The sequence below is a fragment of the Rhinolophus hipposideros genome (assembly GCF_964194185.1).
Source record: "Rhinolophus hipposideros genome assembly, chromosome: 24".
NCBI classification, from domain to species: Eukaryota; Metazoa; Chordata; class Mammalia; order Chiroptera; family Rhinolophidae; genus Rhinolophus; species Rhinolophus hipposideros.
The window spans coordinates 10,916,396-10,932,778 of NC_138070.1; the positions used below are offsets into that span (position 1 = coordinate 10,916,396).

Here is a 16,383-nt window from a genome sequence, read left to right on the forward strand (position 1 = left end):
AAGGGACTGATGACACTCGCCAAGTGAGACATTTGAAAAATTCTTCAGAGAACAGCCGGGAAATCCTGTTCTTCCTTCATTCTCTTTCCTAGGGTGCACAGCCCATGCCCCTGTCTCACAAGACAATTATGTAACCCCATAGATCCTGCTCCCTCCTACTCCGGATGCTGGGAAAGCATCTTTTTTTTGTTAATTAAAGTGTATTGGGGTGACAATTGTTAGTAAAGTTACATAGATTTCAGGTGTACAATTCTGTATTACATCATTTATAAATCCCATTGTGTGTTTACCACCCAGAGTCAGTTCTCCTCACATCACCATATATTTGATCCCCCTTATCCTCATCTACCACCCCTCTCCCCCCTTACCTTCTGGTAACCACTAAACTATTGTCTGTGTCTATGAGTTTTTGTTTCTCATATGTGTGTCTTGTTCTTTTGTTGTTTTTGGTTCATATACCACTTATCAGTGAAATCATAGGGTTCTCTGCTTTTTCTGTCTGACTTATTTCACTTAGCATTATACTCTCAAGATCCATCCATGTTGTCACAAATGTTCCTATATCATCTTTTCTTACAGCCGAATAGTATTCCATTGTGTATATGTACCACAACTTCTTTATCCATTCATCTATCGAAGGACATTTTGGTTGTTTCCATGTCTTGACCACCGTAAATAAAGCTGCAATGAACATTGGAGCACACATGTCTTTATGGATAAATGTTTTCAGATTTTTTGGGTAGATACCCAGGAGAGGGATTGCTGGGTCATATGGTAATTCTATTCATCATTTTTTGAGGAACCTCCACACTGCCTTCCACAGTGGCTGTACCAGTCTGCATTGCTGGGAAAGCATCTTGATGGAGTTCACTATGTTTCCAACTGCAGAGGAAGCATTCAGGCATCTTGTCTGAAGCCACTCACAGGTGGAAAGGACACAGTGACAGCCAGGACAGCCCAGGACCCCATTCCTCTGCTGTGCCCTTTAGTGCTGGGTCTCATTGATGCCATCACTGCTCTCAAACATAAGAGTTTTGACATACTGAGCCAACTAGCTGAGTGTTAAGCATAGGCAGCAGGCGGGCTATCAGGACACTTCTGGAGTGGTGTGAGCAGCTCCCGTGCAAAATCTCTTACTAGCTTCCCACTGCGTTAGGATAATCCCCATGCCTTTATCTTCTTTTGAGGCCCTGCATCCCCTTTCTTGGTGTCACCCCATTGCTTTCTTCTAGTCCTCAAATGTGCCCATTTCATTCCTACCCCAGGGCCTTTGCACCTGCTGTCTCCCTGCCTGGACCGCTCTTCCCCTTTGCATGGCTGGCTCCTCATCATCATTAGGTCTCAGCTCAGATGTCACCTGCCCAAGGACACCTCTTCTGTCTGAGCCCAAAGTAGCCCTCCTGTCCTCCTGTTGCTCTGACGCCCCTCCTCCACCCCTCCCTGACCCCATGCCCCCACCTCGCATCTGTGGCCTTCATGGCACTTAATGCAATGCTTTATCTGACTTAATTTTCTACTTACCTCGTTACTGCCTGTCTCTTCTGCTGGAATGTAACGCCCTGTATAAACCATAGGAACTATGTTCTGAGCGGCTAACCTGCGGCCTGGCACTGAGCCAGGGTCTGATACGTGTCTGCGGAAAGCATGTTAGTGAGCTTGTGTTAGCACTGAAGCTAAGTGGCAGCTCTCAGGAGCTGCTGGCTATTATATTGGGATGTTCCAGACCCTCGCTCATTTTGGACTCTGCTCGGTGAGGGAGCAAGGAGGCTTCCAAGGGATGCGAGAGGCTCTTGGCAGGAGAACATAGGGAGTAGGAAGCGGTTTCTTCAAAGTAATGTGTCTGAGCCTGTGTGCGCATCAGAATGAACCAGAGGGATTCTTAAAGCAGAGAGCTGGGCTCACCCCCAGACATTTGACTGGGGGGAAGGAGTAAGAATTTGTATTTCTAACAAGTTCACAGGTGATGCTGGCTAGGGGTCCATACTATGAAGCATTGATTTAAATAATTGGGGGATCCCCAGAAAGTATTTGGGGGTGTGGTGAAGTGGGGTGGGGGTTCCTGGGCTATGGAAACTATGGAATCTGTTGATTTTTTGGTTTATTGTGGGGGTTCTGCATTTATCAACCTTAAATAAATATGAGTGGCTAATATTAATGAAAGGAGTCTTCTGCAGGGGAAGTGAGAGGGAGTAGGAATGTGTGTATGAGAGGAGTGTGGGAAGGAGAAGAGAGAAAGAAGAGACAATTGGTATATAATTTAGAGGTGTGTGTGTGTGTGTGCATGCATGCACACGCTGGTCCCACAGGAATGTACAGGGCATTTCAGAAGTACATCAACAGCAGGGAATCAAAGCTACAAAATTAAACTCAGTTAAATAAGCCAGTGGTTCTCAAACTGTGGTGGACTGAATCCTCTGGAACATACTAAAAAAGGGGCCTTGGCTTGTAGGAGTGAGACGGGGTCTAGGCCTTGTCTGGTTACCAAGTCCCGCAGGTGATTCTAATATGATCAAAGGCAGAAAACTCCTGTGACGTGCTATTTCTCATGAGTTGGGCCCATTCCCCTCAAGCTGGCCAAGGCAGTTGTGACAAAGAAGGAACACACTTATTCAGATGTGCATTTGCTCAAATCCAAATTCTGCCAGTTATTTATTTTGGGACCTGGGCAAGGGCTCCCTTTGCCTCTCCGACCTCAGTTTTCCCATCTGTAAAATGGGCACCGTGATATAATGGGAGCATATCACTGTCTGGCCTGAAACAAAGGACTTGCTGAAGGCAGGCGGAACCTGTTGATCTTTTGGGTTATTTTGGGGGCTCTGCATTTATCAACATTATGTAAATATCCATCAAGTAGGGAAATAGTTTCATCAGTGAAGATCAGCGGTGCCCTTTTAGCATTAAGAAAAGGAATCACGTGATGGAACCACAGTCTGTGCAGGGCCCAAAGCTCTCCTTGTCTTTCTTTCCCAAGGGAGGACTGGAGCAGAAGCTAAGGAGGGCATTGGGACATTGTGATAAACCTTTCTGGGAAGAATGGGGCAGCTTCTCCCATCCCCCCACCCCACGCCCCACCCTCGTTTCTTAAAATCTAGCTGACTTTTATCATCTGTTTTCTAGGGACAGACACACCTAAAGTGACAACATGAGGACTCCTGGAAAATGTGTAACTGTAGCTGTTTTGGACAAAAACAGAAGAGTAGTCCCACAGAAAAGGTTAAAAGCTTTTTAAGGGAGGGAATTGATGGATAGAAAGGTAAGTATGTCAGAATGGGTGGAAATGTGAAGTAGAAAATGATGGGCTAAGGCTGAAAAAGTGAAGGGAACTGAAGCTGTATCTGAGTCCACTGGCGAAACTGAAGTCAGACTGAAAGTTAACCAATGGGAACCTCTTCAAACCTCCAGCAACAGAAGGATGGCTGCACAAATTGTGCTGCATTCACACCATGGACTGCTATTCAGCAACAGACAGAAATGACTGCTGACACACACAACACGGGATGAATCCCAACATGATGACGCTTTCATAAAAGCTAGACACAAAAGAATGTAGGCAGTATGATTCCATTTACATCGAGTTAAAGAACAGGCAAAAATAACTGATGGTGACATAATTCGAAACAGTGGGTGTGAGGGGATTTGGATTGACGGGAAGGAGGTACGAGAAGACTTTTGGGAGTGACTTGGGTAACGTCCTAGGTGTGAATTTAAAAAGGAAACTCCCATTGGGCCCGCACCCTTTATTTTGGAAGTCTGCCAATATTTGCCCGCAAAAGCGCCAGGTCCGGCCCCTGCGACAACCCTCCAGTGGCTGCCTGCTGCCATTAGCATCAAATCCAGACCTCTCACTAGGCTTTTAGGTCCCACAACAGCGGGTCTCAGAGGGTCTCCTGGCCGCCTGACAGAGTCACGTGGGGAGTACTGAGGCTAGAGCCCCATTCCGGACTAATTCAGCTAGAGACTCTAGGGCAATGGCTCTCCACTGGGGTGACTTTGCTCCCAGGGGACACTGGCAATATCTGAAGACATTTTTGGTTATCACAACAAACGATTTGGTACGACTGGTACCTAGAGGGTAGGGGGCAGGGATGTCGCTCCACATCCTACAGCGCACAGGACAGGCACCTGTAAGTGAAGATCTGGCCCCAGGTGTCGTAGTGCTGAGGTGAAGAGACGGCTGTGGACATATTATTTTCAAAGTCCCTCCCACCCCAAACTGGCTCCTGCCAGCTTCTGTAGCTGGATCTTCTACACCCTTGAGCCCTCACTCACCGTGTGCTGCCACGACAGTCTTCTTTCGGGTTCTCAAACACTTCCTGCTCATCCCTACCCCAGGGCCTTTGAATGTGCTGCTCCCTCTGCTGGGTGTGCCTAGCCCCACATCTGCCCCGTGGGCTTCAAGCATTGAGGTCCCTACCCAAATATCATCTCAGATAGACTGCCTGGATCCCCACCCTCTGACACACACACGCACACACATGCACACACACACAACCCTAAGATAACCCCAATGCTCAAGCCTCTCTCTGGGTTGTTTCCTTCAACATACTGGGACCTACTCACATGATCTCATCGCTACTTTACTACTAGTCTGTCTCCTCCAGTAGACAGATAGCACTCTGAGAACGGGGTCCATGTCTGTCTTGCACATCAATGTCTCCCAGCATCCAGCAAAGTGCCTCAAACTTAGTGTTTACTAAATATCCATCAAATGAATGAATGCATGAATGAATGAATGAATGAGTGAATGAATAAGTATTGGAGGAAGATGGGGTTTCAGAGGTGTTATCAGTGGAGACCTCTGCCCTTATACCGGCCCCACTTTCCTTTCCTGGTCTCAGTGTCCACATCTGTAAGATGGCTAGATTGGTTCAATGGGATCCAGGCTGCCCCTGATGAGGTCCTCTCAGAGACATTGATTTCTGTGTTTTGCTTTCTCTTTGTCTCCATGGTACCAAGCTAAGGTAGCTTGGCCCATGTTCTTGTCACCAGATAAATTAACAAATTACCTCCTGCTGAGATCCTAATAATTTTGTAATTCTGCCTGGTCTATCTTCCTCGGGAAACTTCCCTGTTCCCATTTCCTTTCACACTAGCTGGACACATCTGGCGTCAGTGCTGGGCACGTGATAGGTCCTCCTTGGGGGAAATTGAGGCCCAGGAAACTCCACAGCAAGGTGCAAGGATGAGAGAGATGCTTTCATTCAATTCTATCCTTATTGGCTTTCGAATTCCATTTGGAGTTTTTAAAATGAGCTATTGTGCAGACTGTCAATAGCTTCCCCATTTCATAATGATCCAATCGTGAAATGATTTAGCAATCCTGCTAATTGCATTTGGGGATATAGCAGTTGGGTAACTAGTTGGTGATTACTCATTCCCCAAGAGCCATACACATTGCATTACAAGGAAGCTAATCTTAGAAATACTTGTTAACTTCGATGATAATTACTAAGTAATTGGCTAGAACATGCCACTGTGAATTTATCTAGAATATGCCAGGTAATTATCTGGTCCCATGTTCCCTGTAAAATAAATCCAGGGTCCAAAAATTGTTTCAGTTGGTTGGCTATCATCCAACCATCGACCTCTGCCAGCCAATTGTGCGAATGCAAGTGATTAATCAAATTACTCAAATATATGGTTTCAAACTGAACATTGAGATAAGAAACCTGGACGGCCAACAAGTGGACAGTGCAAAATGGGAGAAAGGGGAGTACAGAGCCTCTCCCCCCAAATAAATATGTAATGACACAATGATATGGAATAAATGCTACCTCTTTGGGGCTCATCTGGTTTCTTCATACAAAAATACTAAAACACTTCAGAGACCAATTATATGTCCCAAAGCTGCAGAGCCTTTATCTGGTGCCAGGAAAAGGCTGTGCTATTTGTGAAATCTGCAGGCAGTTATGGTGCTTGGGGAGGGGGCTCAGAATTTTGTACATAATAGAAAAGGGGCCGCAAAAGCAGCTGGCTTGCAGGATGAGCAACGCATTTTCATAATGACCACTCATTTTTAAAGGATGGCCGCTAACTGAATCCATCCACTTCCAATTAGCCAGCACTTGGAAAAGGGGTGAGAGATGCTTGGGTAACTGGATTCAACTGGTAGCACTGAAAAAGTCAGAGGGCAGGAGGCAGAAGGTCCTTAGGAAGGCTAGACAAAGAAGAGATGATGGACTTTAAGTTTTTAATGTGGGGAATGTAAAAAAAGAGGCCAGAAGGTGAGGAGCTGACCAGAAAGAAAATTGGAGAACAGATTGGTGGGAGCAGTGGGCATAAGGCCAGTGCTTATGGAAGGTGGGGAAAAGACCACCTTCCAACCAGACTTTGCACCCCAAGTAAAGGGCTATTGACTGCCTGCTGATGAAGATGGTACGTACTGGAGGAGATGGGGAGGAGGAAAAGGAACCAAGGGACTGTGGTGGTAGGTTGGAGTAAAAATGGCCACAGATTGTCCCTCTCCTTCCATCCACGCCCTTGCATGTGACACTGCAAATCTCCCACCCAGAGGAAGACTCTGTCTCTCCATGCCTTCAACGGAGGTTAACCATGTGACTTGCCTTGGCCAATGGACATTAGCCAATATAACACAGAGCTCTGAAAGGTACCTATCCATTAGGGTTTGATCTCCTGCTGCACTTGGAACACTGAGATTGCCACGGGAATGAGCCCGAACTAGCTTGTTGCGTGATGAGAAGCCATGGGGAAGAAAACTGAGGCACCCCAGCTGACAGTCTGCCAACCCAGAGGGAGGGAATCCACGACTGATCAGCCCCCCGGTCTGACCTGTCAGCTGACCACAGACCCATCCAAGAGCCCAGCGACTGAGCCCAGCTCAGCGCAGAATTGACCACAGAATAGAGGGAAACCATGAAGTGCTAGGGTAGTTTGTTACTCAGCAAAAGCTTACCGACGCACTCACCTAATCAGAACAGCTCAGCCCCAGACTATTACCTGAGCTGGATATTACCTGAGAGCCCCTTCTGTCCTGTGCAAAATTGAGAACCACCATTTTTACCCTGGTTTAAAGAGAGTTGAAGGGCCATGCCTAGATCTCCAGTCCTTTGCAAGCATTCACCATTTGACATGTGGGTTCCAGTCGACCCACCAGCTGCATAATCAGTAGTGACAGACAATCACACACCTTCCATCAGTCACCAACATCTTATCAATGGACTCAGAGGCTCTGTGTGTATCACAAGGGAGCAGATCACAGACACATCAGCCCTTTGCTGAGCCCACGGCCTCCGCCACGGCACCTGCCAAGCTGTGTTTTGGGAATCTTATTGCTTGAGTGGAGTATGGGAAGGAGAGGGCTCCTAACTGACCCTTGGCATCACCGACGATACCCAGAACGCTATTGCTGTGGCCAGTTCTAATGCAACAAGGGAGCAAATGCCCGAGTTTGAAAATACTGCAAAGGATTGTCCCACATCTGTTCAACTAAAACCAAAACTTTTTTTTTCAATGCCTCATGTCACTGGGGCAAGGTTTGAGAGAGCAAGTCAAAGCAACTTCCTAACATCTGACATTTTCTTAATGTCAGTTCTCTGCTAACGATCCTTTCTGCATACCTCTAGACTACAGATTCGGGGCATTTAAAACAACGGGAAGGCCCTGCAACGGTGCTCCGCAGCTTTAATGAAAGATAGAATAATAGTCATCAGAATCCTACTCCAGGGGTTGGCAAAGCAGGCTCCGTGGGCTAAATCCAGCCCATTGCCTGGTTTGGCAAATAAAGTTTTATTGGCACACAGCTGCGTACACCCACTGACATCTTGCAGTGGCAGAGCTGAGTAGTTGCTACACCAACCGTACGGCCTGCAAAGCTGGGAATATGTACTAAACAGTTGGCAGACCCCTGATTTAGTCTAATCCACTCAATTGACAGATGCAGAAAAGAAGTCTCAGAGATGTGGTTTCACAAATACTTGAAGCACAGGGCTATCGAGAGCCCGTTTTCTGACTCCGCAAGTACCTAGTGCTCTCTCCGTGACATTGCTCTGTCAAAGGGTTTTAGCATTAAGGGAACTTTCTGCCATCGCAAATCTTAAAGCCACACAAACTGTGAACGGTAGAGCTAGAGACACCCTAGTCACCAACATGTGGAGTTCACCAGAACCCCCATTTGTCAACTCTGCTGAAGCAGAGCTCTGGGAATCCACGCATGGGGGGCGGGGGCCCAGGCAGCACTGACCTGGTGATGATGGCCAGGTGGGGCGGGCTCATGCAGGCGCCCATAAACAGCACCACGTTCTCATGCCGCGTCTGCCGGTAGGCCATGACCTCCCGCTTGAAGGCTTTCAGCTGTTCTTCATTATCCCTCTCGATGTCGATCAGCCGGATGGCCACCTCCCCGTGCCAGCGGCCGTGGTACACCTGCCCGAAGCGGCCCTTTCCGATGAGCTCACCAATCTCCAGCTGCTCAAAGGGGATGTCCCACTCCTGCAGGAAGATGCTGGTCTGGCTGGCCTTGCGTGGGAAGCTCCGGGCCGAGAGGAGGGACAGGTTCATCTCCTCAAAGTCGTCCTCTGACTCCTCGGCCTCATCGTGGCCCTCTTCATTCTGTGGCGGGAGCGGGAGAGAGGTCAGAGCTGTTCCTGCGTGGCCCCACGTTCCCACGAGGTCCCGGGGGGCCCTGTGGTACGTGTGCAGGCCTGGCCACGTCTCTATGCACATGTACCTATATCTTCAGGTGTGCCCACAGATAGCTCTCTATTTGTCCCGAATCCTATGCGATGAAGGAGCTGAAAGGGAGATCGTGATACTCCAACTGTCTTGTGCTAGGGGGGAAACTGAGGCTCAGAGAGGAGAAATGGTAGAGGGACCAGCCATTCCGGTTTGCTGCGACTTTCCTGGTTTTGGCACCAGAAGTCCCACGCCTCGGGGAACCCCTCAGTCCTGGCAAATGGGGATGGCTGATCACCTGGGAAGTGTCTAGTCTATGTCACTAGACAGAGCTAGGACGAAGGGTCAGGGATCGTGGCTCCTAACAGCTGACGTCCTCCTGCGCTACCATGATGTTTCGACTTGCCTGACTCTCCGTGTGTGATAAAGATGATAGGCTAAATCCGGGTACATTCAGCGACTGCATATAACGTGTGACAACCCTCCACATGGAGTGCCTTTTGCTTCCCCCAGGAAATGTTGAATTGATAAATCTGAAGCTGGGAGAGGTTAGAGCTACCCTGTACAGGCCCAGAAGCCTAAGGTTCCTGTGCAGCCAGAGGGCAGGAGACACGAGAGTGAGAGGTTGACAGACTGGGCTTAAGAATCAGACCAAATGAGCTAGAACTCTGACCGCGGTGTGACCTTGGGCACGTCATTTCGCTTGTCTGAGCCCTCCTTTCCTCATTACAAAGAGGGTCTAATAAAATCTGTCCCTGAGGGTGGTGTGAGGTTTTCAACAAGATACAGGCTTGTTAAGTTCTTTGCACAGACCTGACCACCTATGTGAAACATGCTGAAATGCCTGCGACATTGCCGATTCCTGGGCCCCACCCAGAGCTACTGAATTTGAATACAAGCAGGGAGGGCCAGGAATCTGCATTTTTATCCAGCACACCCACAAGACTCAGGTACATTTAGGCATGACCACCACAACAGTTAAATGCTCCCTAGGAACCCGCCTTTTCAGCATGGCTTCTGGGGGTGCCTGGGGCTCGGGAGTACCCTGTTCCTGAAATTCTTTTGCTGGAATGTAGAAGTGGTAGATGCCTGAGACAGTGTGGGGATTCCCAGGGGCTTGGAGCCTGACGAGACAGCTTGAGAAGGTGGCCCCTGGGGTGGCCTGGGTGCAGGTCTTCCTGACCCCAAACCTCAGCAAGCTGTCCCCAGTGGCACACTCAGGAAATACCAGCTTCTCCCAGAATCATGTTTCACCTACTGCAGTCATTCCAGAAAAGGACGTAATTTTCTCTGTCAAGTCTGACTCTATTCCCTTCAGCTCCATCAGGACCCCACGGTGCTCATTCAGGACACTGCACGTATTCCTCCAGCCGCTCTGGTAGGTGGGAAGAAGCTCCAGAACATTCTGAAAACCCTGCCAAGCCCAGTGTCCCTGAGGCCCCCGCCTCCTCCCATGTATTCTCAGGAGGCAGTGGGCACAGCCCCCTGGGGGTTTATCCAGCCCTGAGCTGGTTTTTCAACTAAGAATGCAAATCATTTGCCAATTTCCGCACATCTAGCTTTTCCCGGATGTACACCATATAACGCCCCATTAGGTTCACTGCCGGGAGGGGCCTCCACCGGTTAGTTGTCCCAGACTTAGAACATCCATCACTCAGGGCCCTTGCACCCCCAGGCCGCCCCAAGCCCTCTGCGTCATCAAAGACATCACTTGGCTTTGTTGGAAAAAGTTGCTTCGCCACTCTTCAGTTCTCACCTCTGAGGTTGGCTCCACTTCAATTTGAAGTAATGGATTTCCTTCCAAGCTTTGAAGAAAGAAAGAAAAATAAACGTGACCCCTGGGTGCAAAGGTGGGTCCATGTACTGAGTTTATCCCTCTAGGAAGAGTCCCCAAATGAGAAGTCCTTGCCACCAAACCTTTATCTCCAATTTCACTTCAATGCGTGTGTCTGAAACAATCCATAACCTTGCCACAAAGAAGCAGTGTGCAAGGGCACTGTTTTAAATAGATTTTTGGGGGGGTTGCTCAGGGCTCATTTTTCTTTATTGCTCTGGTTTCTACTAATCTAGTAGCTTCCTTATAAACTGGCCTAAATGCCACGAGTGGAAGAATCCTCAGAGCTCTACGTGTACCCTAGGAAAGAATTCATCAGATCTCTACAGTTCACTCAAAATCAGGATCTTTTAGAAGGAACCTAGCGTTCATTTGTTTGTTTGCCCACTCGTTTGTTCATTCATTCACTCATTCATTCATTCATTCAGTTTGCAGTACTAAGTATATATATATCAAGTACTGGGGTGTATTATGGGATGGTCTCTGTGCAGGAGTTGTTCTGTGCATGTGAGTTGAGTGTACATACTGGGGATACGGGGGACATGACATACGTTGATGGTGTCGTGGGGTATGTAATGGGGATGAGAAGGGAATGTTGGAGTACGTGGTATGTGATGGGGACGTGGGACACAGTGTGTGTTAAAGGCTTTTTTCAGGGGTATGCTTTAGAGTCGATGACGTGCATGTGTTTATGGGGTGATCTGGAACTGGTGGGAGGAAGCAATCACTATGGATACTATGCCCCCTTACTATTTTCCGAGCTTAGCAGTTTCCCCCTACCTACCTCCTCCTATGGGGGGGCCTTCCCTATCCTGAGCCTCAGACCCCAGGAAGCTGCTGACCCTGCAGACAGAGTCAGTCTGCTTGCTGGAGGGGCCCCTGGTGAGAGGGAGTCTGAAAGAATGTAAGAACTAAAAGAAGGAGAAAGGAGGGACGGTCACAAAGTGGCATTTGCCATTAGATTCACCAATTATTTATAGTATAGGCTGGGAAGGAGGAATGAAACCACACAGTGACAGCTGATACGCTGGGAACTTGACCCCCTGGGGGAGACTGGGGTGGAACAATGCAGCTGAAGGCTCTCCTCACACACCTACAAAGTGGGAACCTTCCTCAGCTTGTATCAAGGCGTGATTACCGCAGCCGGGGCGATTAAATTATTTCCCTTCTGCAAAGAGTTAGTTCCCATCACTCCACGCACATTTAAGCAGATCGCAGGCAGTTATTAACTCTGTTTTTCGCTGGCACTCCCTGACTGCCAGTTAATAACCTGGAGTTCGTCTTACACAAATTGTGGAATTGGTTTATGCACAGCCGAGAAATGATCCTGAGCTACATGTCAGCACAATACCCGCTGGCAAACTGCTGCTTTTTTTGATTTCAGAGATGTACCATGTGGGTCTTTAACCAAGTCCCTAAAGCAGGTCAGAAAGGACGCCGCAGCTAAGCAGTCGGAGGGAACACCGACTAGGCAAAAGCATTGAATTGGGAAAGCAGTTAAATCTAAATTAACTCCTCCCTTGCATGCCTCACACTTTGGTCACAAGCAAAGAAGTTAAGGAAGGTGATTTCACTTGGGCTGCATCAGCAACAGACCACCTGGAAAGAGGCATCCTAAGAATGCTAAAGACGCCACACTCAGAGATGTCCCTCAAGGTGTTGTTTACGACAGTGAAACAAGGGAAGAGGTAAGTTCCAGCGACAGGGAAATGGTTAAGGGAATTATTTCACATTGATACGGTATTTTTACAGCCATTAAAAACAATGTGTATAAAGAGTCTGGAATAATATGGATAATGCAAAGTTATAGCATTAAATGGATGAAAAAGAGGGATGGAAACTGTGCATATTGTGGATAATAAGTACACTCTGACTAGAAAGAGGACACATCTAAGAGCAGCGTGATTATACGTGATGATTATTTTTCCTTTCTCTTTTTACAGAATAGTCCAAATTTTCCCAAATTTGCTTATATTATTTTTATAATGGTATAAACCAGAGGTTAGCAAACTTGTTCTGTAAAGGGCCAGATAGTAAGTATTTTAGACAATGTGGGCCATATGGTGTCTGTTACAACTATTCAACTCTGCTGTTGGAGTCTGAAAACCACCATAGACAGCACGTTGGAAACAAATGGGCGTGGCTGTGTTCCAATAAAACTTTATTTATAAAAGCATGTGGCAAGTTGGATTTGTCCCCATAGGCTGTAACTTGCTGATCCCTGGTATAAACTTACATTATACTTTTTAAAAGGGGGACAATGACATAGAATAACTGCCCTCCTATTAAGCTCTAGCTATAGCCTGGGACAAGTTGCCTTTCTGATCATAGGAGGGTCGGGGGGTCCTGAGGAAATGGTCTGGCCCCTGGAAATCACACGTGACAGGCAGGGCCAGCTACGTAAGGCAGAGCTGACTCCTGGGGGCCTGCATTGCCTCTGGTGGCCCAGGCTGTCATACTCTCCCTCTCATTGCCTGAGTCATGACCTATGTTTCTCTGTCCCCGTATATATGCCCCTGTCTCCCAACCCATCAATTCCACGAAGAGGAAGAAAGAAGATAGAGATCGTGAGCAGCCTGAAGGGCTAGGGCAGAGGAAGGAGGTCTCTGTTCCAACTTACATTGGATTCGAGGTCACTGGATGCAGGATGACCTGGGGCGCCTGGGTCGGCGTCTCTGGCACTGGCACCACATCTGAAAGCCACAGAGTAGACAGTCAGTAAACAAACATGGGGTCCACAACCACCCCCAAAGGCCCGACTTCTGGAAGATGCTAGCAGCTAGTAACTTCCTACCAGATCATACATCGCTGGGGCTGGCCAATCCCCTCTCTCTCTTCCTCAACTACTTGAACTTCACCCACTTAGATGCACCTGTGTTCTAAATGACATCCTGACTAAAATCCCCTATTGTCACCCGGGGGCTGCCAGAACCCCCAAGCCTCTGGCCTGAAGCACCCACTGGTCATCTCCGAATCCTCCTCACTCCTGAATTCCCTTTGGAAGGATGAGGCCATTCGGTTTCACGTCTCCTAGTGCCCAACTGAAGCCCCTCTGACCATCTGCCACGTGGCTCTGGACCGCTCCTACCCTTGCCCATCCTTCTCTGCAGACCACCCTCTCGGGCCTTTCTGCTGTGCCTTGATACCTCCCATGCTTTCCTTTGCCATGTCCAGCCCTCATCCTACAGTGTGGTGATTCCCACCGTCCTCTGTGAGCTTGTCTGCCCCAGTATTTGCCCCGTCCATTCCAGCCACTCCTGCACATCAGCGAGCTCCCTCAGAGGGACTGAGTTCACACAAGACTCACCTGGGAAGATAAACTGCTGCTTGTATTTGTAGTAGTGGGACGCTGGTGAGAGAAAGAAAACACCAGAGTGAGTGCCACCATGGGGCTGCCCCTTCGGGTACCCAATTGGACTCCCACAGCCACCAGATGGGTTCTCTGCTCACTCTCGAGGGTTTTCAGACTTCCGCAGACACCCCACATTCCAAAGGACTGAGAATATGTGTGAAGAAGCTAGAGATCTAAAGAGCTAAGTCAACCCTCCCATTTGATGCTCCCTGAAAACAGAGCACCCCAACTCAGAGAGTCACCCTGAGCACAATTCCATTTTTGGTAAATGAACAGGAACACACATGCAGAAAAATATCTATAGAGCCATAATCTCAAATATTAATTTTTCCCCCTTTTGGCGGTGATTACCGTGGCTTTAAGCAAAAACAAAAAAACCTTGATGAGCTTCCTGTGTTTTGCTGCACTGAGCGTTGTAATAGTTTTCTTGTTGCTGCTGTAACACATTACCACACCCATGGTAGCTTAAAACAACACAAATTTATTCTCTGACAGTTCTGGAGGGCAGAAGTCTGAAATAAGTCCTACGGCTAAATATCAGATTGTCCGCAGGGCCGGTTCTTTCTGGAAACTCTAAAGGAGAATCCGTTCCTTGCCTTTTCTGGCTGTTAGAGCTGCCCGAATTTCTTGGCTCACAGCCCCATCACTCCAATCTCTGCTTCTGTCCTGACATTGCCTCCCTTTTATAAGGACCCGTGTGATCACATTTAGAGTCCACCCCGATAATCCAGGATAATCTCCCATCTCAAGATTCTTAACTTAGTCACAGCTGCAAAATTCCTTTTGCCACATAAAGTAACATATTCACAGATCCCAAGATTAGAACACGGTCATCTTTCAGGGACCGTGATTCTGCCTACCACAGTATGGATTAAGCACCACAGTCAGGAGGAAATTATTTGAAGGGCATTTCCTCAGTTTCACGGCTGATTCTCCTACAATTCATTTTACTTCCGCTCCAGACCCCAGCGGCCAGCTCTTGCAGACCATCCTCAGGTTTCTAATGTTGTCACTTACTCTAGTGGGGTAGAGGGCCTGGAGCGGGGGGGACACGGGGTGCCAGGGGCAGTGGACAAGTCACACAGAGCTTTATGTCCCCCAGTAAAGGAAGTGAGGAAGGATGGGGTCAGATATGAGTCTGAATTGACAAATATACATCCAGAAACAATTTTATTCATTTAGGGACACGTCACAACTTGTCCAATTCTTGGACAAGTCACCAAGAATTAGCATAGCGTTTCTGAGCTTGGGGTCTAGAAACTGATCCTGGTTGAATCCTTTTTCTTCCTTTGGCTGCTTGTAAAAGCTTAGCCATCTCTCTGCAAGTCTCAGTTTCCACATGTGTGCAATGGGGATGGATAATAATAGTCTCTCCCTTACAGGGCTGAGCTCATCATGCCGTAAGAGTGCCTGGTAGGTGTGGAATATGTATTCTAAGCTCCCTTAACTAATAGACAAGAATAAGTCTTAATTAAGAGACCATCGGATAGTTTCAAAGAGCTAAGAAGCCGTTAGCTGCCCCTGAGGTTGGAATTGATTTATAAATTCCTCCAGGATAGAGAGCAAGTCCTGGCATCTCAGGACCCCAAGCACCTCGTTTGGTGCCTTCTACCCGTGGATTCACGACTTCTGTTGAATGAATCAACTCTCTTTGAGCGTAGCAATTCCCAAACAGCGTGGACAGTTGGCATCCAAATGGATGCATTTTTGATTCTGGATAACGAGGTGCCCAGGATGAGCAGCAACTCATTCAAGGTCACACAACAAAGCTTTAAAAGAAAACCCACTTCCATGATTTTCTGGGACTTTTCTTCTGTTAGGTAACCTAGGCTTTTTTTTTTTTTTTTTTTTCATTGCACGCAGACATTTTGCTGTCAACAAGGGGCTAAAATTAAAAGAAGAAAAACTAGCCAGGGTTCTCAAGAGGCTTAGCTGATCTCATCCCTTCCCAACTGGAATGGGGGATTCAGTGTCTGCAGAAAAGGGTTGCTGGCAGTTATAGTCTTCGGAAGAGGAGGGGCTGGGCAGTGGAGAAGAAGTCCTGCTCTGAGAAGGGACAGGTGTCAGGCAATGGGACACCCGGCAAATGTCTGCACGCACAGAGTCAGCTACTCATCGACCCCACGAACCCTGTGTGTGGGAGAACAGCTGTTCCTGATGACCAAAGGGAGGGAGGGGCCAGAGAGGAGACATATCCCTATGAGCCCTGTTCTCACTGATGACAGACACCAACGAGAAGTGGCTTCAAGGGGCAGCGAATGAACCCGAGTGGCCTGCTCAGGAGAGCTGGTGGCTCCTCGCTCTCTGGCGTCAAGAGGACTTGGACACTGGCACTTTTCAGGTGACCAGAAGTCAGAGAGATCAGGAGGCCACTTTGAAGCCACTTGCACTCTGCAGTCCCCACTCTCTCCCTACGGCCTCCCCAGAGAGCACCCTGAGCGGTCCTCTGAAAGGAAGACTCTAGAAGGAAGTAGGACCACCTCATCCCCCTGCCTCAACCTCTCCATCGCCTCCCATTTGGTCTTAAATAAAATCTAAATTCCTGCCACAGCCTACAAAGCCCTGC

The 16,383-nt window shown here is 48.1% G+C and overlaps 1 protein-coding gene across 3 annotated transcripts in view; it reads right to left on the minus strand.

Moving 5' to 3' along the window:
- Positions 1 to 16,383, minus strand: part of KSR2 (kinase suppressor of ras 2) — a gene marked incomplete at its 3' end in the record, with an annotated part of 362,386 nt that overhangs the window by 54,834 nt on the left and 291,169 nt on the right. For all 3 annotated transcript variants that reach the window (XM_081036474.1, XM_081036472.1, XM_081036473.1), the window contains 4 exons: positions 13,773 to 13,814; positions 13,086 to 13,158; positions 10,388 to 10,436; positions 8,201 to 8,568 (listed from right to left, as the gene is read on the minus strand). In XM_081036474.1, the coding sequence (XP_080892600.1) occupies positions 8,201 to 8,568; positions 10,388 to 10,436; positions 13,086 to 13,158; positions 13,773 to 13,814 (532 nt within the window). The remainder of the gene's footprint in view (positions 1 to 8,200; positions 8,569 to 10,387; positions 10,437 to 13,085; positions 13,159 to 13,772; positions 13,815 to 16,383) is intronic.